Source organism: Amphiura filiformis, unplaced genomic scaffold, assembly GCF_039555335.1.
Source record: "Amphiura filiformis unplaced genomic scaffold, Afil_fr2py scaffold_61, whole genome shotgun sequence".
Lineage (NCBI taxonomy): Eukaryota > Metazoa > Echinodermata > Ophiuroidea > Amphilepidida > Amphiuridae > Amphiura > Amphiura filiformis.
The window spans coordinates 571,606-579,057 of record NW_027305525.1 but is presented as its reverse complement, the minus strand read 5'-3'; the positions used below and the strand labels follow the sequence as shown (position 1 = coordinate 579,057).

General features: G+C 34.3%; 1 protein-coding gene across 1 annotated transcript; it reads right to left on the bottom strand.

The window, feature by feature from the left end:
* Positions 1–316: 316 nt before the first annotated feature.
* On the bottom strand, positions 317–1,808 carry LOC140144525 (uncharacterized). The gene is made up of 2 exons (XM_072166351.1): positions 1,346–1,808; positions 317–333 (listed from the first exon to the last, which is right to left on the bottom strand). Exons 1-2 carry the CDS (start codon positions 1,806–1,808, stop codon positions 317–319), a joined length of 480 nt encoding a protein of 159 aa, XP_072022452.1.
* Positions 1,809–7,452: the final 5,644 nt, after the last annotated feature.

The window sequence follows — 7,452 nt, the reverse complement described above, 5'->3', positions numbered from 1 at the left end:
GTATTTTTTTTTTTTTTTTTTATAATGGCAACACCCATGTGGTTTGGAACAACACTGACCATTTATACAACTGATCAAATTTAATATGAAAGTAAATTTCTTTCTAATAAACTTTCATTTTCAACTTAAGGTGAGACTTGAGCTGAATTTCGAAAAAATAGGAAAATATCTGGCAACACTGTATAAACAGATGTTTTTTCCCCAAGCTCAAATGTAAATTTTTCATAAGACCGATGTATCATCTCAACATGATGAGGTTGGTGTTTTATTTTCACATCTTCATTTTAGGAATGCATGCCATTGTATTTTGGTATTTTTAAGACTGGAAAATAGCTGGAAAAGCTGAAAAATATTCACATCTTACAATTAAACCCCGATTTTGGCAACACCCATGTGGTTTGGAACAACACTGACCTAATAACTGATCAAATTTGATATGAAATTAACTTCCTTTCTAAAAAATTACCCTTGAAAGGGTGAAGTTTCATTTTCGCATCATTTAACTTAAGGTGAGACTTGTGTTGAATTTCGAAAAAATAGGAAAATGTCTGGCAACACTGTATAGACAGATGTTTTTTCCCCAAGCTCAAATGTAAATTTTTCATAAGACCGATGTGTCATCTCAACATGATGAGGTCGATGTTTCATTTTCACATCTTTATTTTAGGAATGCATGCCATTGTATTTTGGTATTTTTAAGACTGAAAATGACTGAAAACGCTGAAAAATGTTCATATCTTACAATTAAACCCCGATTTTGGCAACACCCATGTGTTTTGGAACAATACTGACCTAATAACTGATTAAATTTGATATGAAATTAACTTTCTTGCTAAAAAATGTTCCTTGAAAGGGTGAGGTTTCATTTTCACATCATTTAACTTAAGGTGAGACTCGTGCTGAATTTCGAAAAAATAGGAAAATGTCTGGCAACACTGTATAAACAGATGTTTTTTCCCCAAGCTCAAATGTACATTTTTCATAAGACAAATGCATCATCTCAACATGCTGTGGTCGATGTTGAAATCGGAGCACTACTATATGGTTTATGAGCTATACAAAGTTGGTATATTTTCATACTTTGAAAAAATTGAAAAACACCCCTATTTCAAATAAATGGTATAACCCACCCTGACATCTAGTGATTATTTTTATACTTTCAATGCGGCATCTAAGGTTTGACCTATTCATACCTTATAAAGAAAACAGTATATATATATATATTGTGTATATTAGTTTATTTCATGTGTGTTTGATTCAGGTCAAGGTGCATCAAATATAAAAGTTTAAAGGAAATCCATTTTTTGACCGTGGCAAACATTAAAAAAAAATTCTCCAAAATAACAGATAATGCCTCTTAAGACCACGCCAACTAATGAGTTCATTAAGTCAGGCCCCTGAAGCAAGTTATTGTTGAGGGAGAATCCTTGAAAGCTGGCAGCGCAGTCAAATACTACTCTCAATTTCTTCTTTGTTGTGTGATATACCCCATGATGAGGGAGATACCACATTCGCCCATCAATGTCTGTGTTTATCTTTGGAGCTTCTTCAGCGTAGCCTTTATTGATGGTCTCCTGCATAACTTCTGGGTCTTTACTGAAGCGTCTTTTCAGATGCGCCATTCTATGTTCCGCCATTATGTGATTATGGGGTAATTTGATGTTTTCATTCCGTAGTGGCAATGGCATCTGGTAGCGTCCGTTAACCTTTGTGATCTTATTGGCCATCAGATCCATAAACGTTTTGTCCTCTTCTGACCATTCCGTCTCTTCTTGAGCTAGTGTTTCATTGTAGTCGTGGTTATACATTTCTACTAGACTCGTTCGATATCGTCTCCAACGATAATCCTGTTGGCAGACACTGCCTTACATGTATTTTGTCTATTTAGACTACTTACTACCCAACCGAGCAGTGTTTTGTAGGCGTATGGCCCACCGTTTTCTGAGTGGACCACATCCCACGGCTCGGTTGCCTTAGGCACATTGTTGCCAATCAAAAGTCCAACTTCAGCTTTGTCTTCTACATGTAAAGTAGGTAATTTTACATCTTTCAGGTGCTGGAACTCTTTGATATCTTGATCTGTAATTATATCTTCTTTTGAGACAGGCATCTGGTCTCCCCACACATACACTCCTGGTAGTTCTATCTTATTTTCCTTGCACATGTCTGACACCTCCAAATCATCTAGCAAGCGACCATCAACCATCTGCTCATCCAGGAGAGTCTGCACTGGTAATGTGACACCTTTCCCTTTTAAGCCGAGCTGACAACGTAGCTTGTCCGTGCAAAAAACTGCGTTGGAACCATTGTCTAAGAACGCATAGGTCTTTACACACTTTCCAGTCCGCCGGGATTGTACAATACAGGGTACAATATCTGGTGTTCCGGCCCCTGTCTCACATCTACCACCTGCACTGGTGACATTGGTACTTGTTTTCTTCTCTTTTGCATCTCTTGGGTTTGCAAAACTGTTTGTCTTTGATGAAGAGTTTCCTGCAACCCAGTCTTCTCTGTGTAGTATGGTTGGATGTCTACGGCTACATTTGTTGCATTTCAGCTTCTTGCTGCAGTCTTTGCTTACATGAGATCCTTTTTTTTCAAGCAGCCAAAACATAGGCTTTGGGACTTGAGGAACTCTATGATCTCTTTGCTAGTTTTTGTAGCTTGTATTTTCTTGCATGTGTCTAATGTATGGCTCCGGTCATGGCAAAACATACATTGATCTTCTGACTTCTGATTTTCCACATGAGCAGCGATCTTCTTGGTCGGTGTAGTGAAAGTGGCGAATGCATTCTTCTTCGCAGCACCTTTATCGCTGTCTACCTTTGTCTTCATTGTGCGGCTCTGATAGTTTTAGTTTTTTAGTTTAGTTTAGTTTTTATTCGGATATCACTTTTACATCAGTGGCACTCATCAATATGATGGTGCATCCAAAAACATTTAAATAATAACAATGTGAATAAATATATAAAACAAAATTAAATTAATTTAAAATTAAACAGAAGTAAATACAAATGATACGTTTTAAACATGAAAAATACAAAATACAAAATATTTACACTGAAGTAAACCTCATTATATGTACATTAATTAGTAGCCTACTCAAGGACATTAATCAGAACTTGAATATGAAAAGAAAAATAATAAAGACATTAATTATGGTGCCTTCAAATGTGTCCTTAAAGACCATGCACGTTTTATGTACGATTTACAATAGGCATCAAACATATCATCAATAATATTTTGGAATTCTGTGGAGAATGGTAGGCCTACATGACCATCAGATACATTACTACCTAGAGCAAAACGCAATTTGATATTCATCTCACTGCATATAAAAAATATTCCAAACATAAAAAAAAAACATGATTGCAAAGGTTATTCCTTAGGATATTTAGTTCGTCATCTCTGACACCCTTTAGTGCTGTACATTTAAACATAAAATGTAAAATATCCTCTGTGCCATCATTACATAGCGTACATATACCACTTAAGTTATTATCCCAAATGCTTAACTTTCTATCTAACGAGAGTGTATTAGATCGTGCGCTGAACTTCATACGTGCACCATAAAAATCTAATTTGTCAAGCAAATAGTTTTCTAAGTGAGGAGTCTTTTTGAATTGAACATATTCATTTAAAGAAGATTTACGACATGCCGATTCATACCAATTTTTCACACGGTATTGATTATGAATATGATTGAAAGACTTAGATAAACTATTACTTATTAATGACTGAGTATTTGAACCCATTATATGACTCATACCAATATCATTTAAAGTACTCCTTACTGAGTTAAGCCATTTCCAAGAAATCGGATGTGAATTTTCAGACATAATAAGAAAAGCGTTGATAATTAACTTTGGCCATCCATGTAAGTCCATTGAAAGCAATCTTGAGAGATACTTAATTTTTACCTTATCATGCATACTTTTAAAATCTTCCCAACCTAAATCACCAATAAGTGCTTCTGCTGGGGTGTTTCTTGGGGCTTTAAGAATGGTCCTTGCCATTTGAATTTGGAGACTGTCAAGTTTTTTTATAATCACTAGCGCTATATGATGAAATCGCACATGCATATGATAATTAATAGCTGGTAAAGCCAAAGATTTCCAAAGAATATTACCATAATATACTCTATTGAAGTCGTCCTGGTTATCAATAATTGACTTAACATATCCAATCAAACGATTTCCCTTTTTTATGACTTCAGATATATGAGAGTGATCAGATAGATTTCTGTTGATATGAACACCTAAGTACTTGTACATTTCTACTTCCATAATGTGATTGTCTGCAAGATTCCATAATTTGTTATAATTAACACGTTTACCAACAACAAGAACATTAGATTTAGTGTGATTAAAATTAAGACGCCACTTATTTGAAAATTCGGCTGCAATATTAAGCATACGTTGTAAGTCATTTTCATCTTTAGCTATGAGAACAACATCATCTGCCCAAAAAAGGCATTTTATGTTAACACCCATAATATGAATTCCAACATCATGTTTGCCAAGCATCTTTGATAATTCATTTATATAAATACAGAACAGAATTGGAGATAAAACACAGCCTTGTTTAACACCTTCTTCTACATCGAAATAATCTGTGACTATATGTCCCCAAATTTGACATTACATTGAACATTTTATTTTTATATAAACTCTCTAAAATATTCCATACCCTTCCTCTGATGCCAACATTCCAAGCAACTGACAAGAGACCCTTTCTCCATACCGTGTCAAATGCTTTTTGGAAGTCCAGGAAGGCCATATATGTTGGTTTATTCTCATCAAGTCTTGCAGCTGCAATACCTTTTAAAGTCAGAATATGATCCTCACACCTGTGATCTTTCCTGAAGCCTCCCTGCACTTCCGAGAGAATATTATTATCTTCAATGAAAGACGAAATTATATTTGAAATGATTCGATAAAAAAATTTGGAAACACAAGATGTTAATGTAATTCCCCTATAATTGTCTAAGTCCTTTTTACTACCCTTTTTATATATGGGAATAATTATTCCCTTATTTCATTCATTGGGCGTGCTCTCAAAGTCCAAAAAGCGGTTAAACATTTGTGTTAATGAATTGATTAAACAATTCCTCCATTCTTTAAGAGCTCGTTGGTAATTAAATCAAGCCCATGTGCTTTATTATTTTTGGCACACGAGATAGCATCCTTAACATCATCAAAAGAGATTTCGATATCATTTAATAAAACATTTGTATTCACACCAACATTAGGGTTACCTTTCCTTATCTGATCAATAATACTATTTACACTGTCATTCATTTCCTTGTTCATTTTACCTAGAGTATTCCAATATTGCATAATTGTTTGATTCATTATTTTCCTATCATTAACAACTTGGTCAGAATTAGGAATTTTAATACAAGAGAGATTATCCTTACACTTAACACCTCTTAATGTTTTCCAAAAGTCTCTTGAAGATGGACCTCCTGCTTCGGCGATTTTGATACTCCTTTGAACTCTCATTTCAGTAATTTTTTTCTGAACAAGTTCTTTAACATATTTTTTCTTAGACTTATACTCTTCCCAAAGAACTTCACCTTTCTTTTGATTAAACCTATCATTTTTAGACCATTTACGATGCTTCCTGCAGGCTTGTTTCCTTTCTTTGATTGCTTCATCAATATCTTTACACCACCATTGTTTTCTATATATTATCAGAAGTATCTTTGAAGCCAATAGTATGAGTGGAAAACTGATACAAGGTTATCTTTCCAACTATACCAGAGAGAATTTACATCGTTGATTGTTTCTGGAGCCCACTTACAAAAACAATTCTCAATAGCTTTCTGATAAATTGACCAATTTTGATCCTTTGGAATATTCCATGTTTTGTAAGTTGAATCTGGGTTATCTACCTTTTTACTATTGCTAGAAAATTCAAGTTTAGCGATAATCATATTATGGTCACTACCGATAATCATTAGGCGTTCTTCATCAACTATTACATTAAGAATGCAATTTTCCATCTTATCGGAGGCCAACATATAGTCAATACAGCTAGATTGCATGTTTCTAAACCAAGTTATTTTACCAGTACATTTACGAGTACAGTTCATTAAAGTAAAGCGTGCATCATCAACAAAATTTAATAGAAGTTGTCCGTTACTGTTTTTAACTGGATCACCACCATAAATTTCATCACCAATTCTACCATTGAAATCCCCCATGATTAAAATATGAGGGTCTTCATTATCACTCGCATTTTCAATTTGTATGATATCTGCCAATAACTGATTATACAGTTCGTTAGCAAGTTCTTGATCAGTACCCTGTACCGGAAAGTATGTCACCGCCACATGAACATCATTGCTACCAATCCTTACTTTTATCCAAAGTCTTTCATATTCATCATTACATGAATTACACATATTATCATCCATGATTTCTACCTTATCAGATACCAGGAAACCTACCCCACCCCCTCCTTTATTAGTTCTGTTCTTCCCTATCCAATGATAACCATTAATGTTCACACGTTCATTTGTTCTTAAAAAAGTTTCAGAGAAAAACCAAATATACAAATTTCATTATCAATAACAAACTTTGAAATTTCGTATACCTTCGTTTTGATACGATTCACATTATTGAATGCTATGTTAACTTTTGTGTGTATAGTAGGTTTATTCAACTTCTTTGTCCTTCTACTTCGGCGTGTTTTACGACTTTTAGCATTTTTAGATGCGCTACAATTTGTATTCCTTAGGCAATCAATCAATCAATCAATCTTTATTTCATTCAAAATACAACAATACAATAACAGCAAAACAACACATTTGAATGAGGAGATGCTCAGAAGGCCAAAAAGGCCTGAACAAGCACCCCCTTAACCTTAGCCTAAGTTTCTTAATTTGTCTAATAAAATACAATTTCATACATACAAACACCCCCCCCACCCTCTTTCATACATTCATGTAGAACGAACTAAGCAGGAAAAAAATGATGAATAAAGAACATGCAGAATATAAATTAGGATTTCATAACATTTGCTCACGCACGTATATCGCACAAGAAAGCTGACATTTTGTGAATATAGTATAAATGCTAAGAGATCAGTTAATTTTAATCGATTTTTTGTTTTAAAAGGGAGAAAAATAAAAATAAGTAAATCCAAACTAAGAGGTATTAAGTGTACATTTCTATAAGGTTTGTTTTAATTTGGGATCTAAAGAGTTTTACTGATGTAGCCGTTTTGGCGCATCTGTCAATCGAATGCCATTTTCTTGGCCCGGCGGTTCTTATTGTTTTGTTAGCAAACTCTGTTTTTGTAAGACAGATCTTGTAATCTTCAGCGTTTCTTGTGTGATACCTGAGGTGATTCCTCTGCTCAACAAAATAACTATTGAAGGCCTTTGGTAACTGATTGGTATTATACTTGTACATAAAAGTGCTTAGTTCGAGATCATAACTATCA

Bases quoted from the DNA above. Each gene is read 5' to 3' on its own strand.
- LOC140144525 (XM_072166351.1), bottom strand. From the start codon at position 1,808: ATGTATAACCACGACTACAATGAAACACTAGCTCAAGAAGAGACGGAA.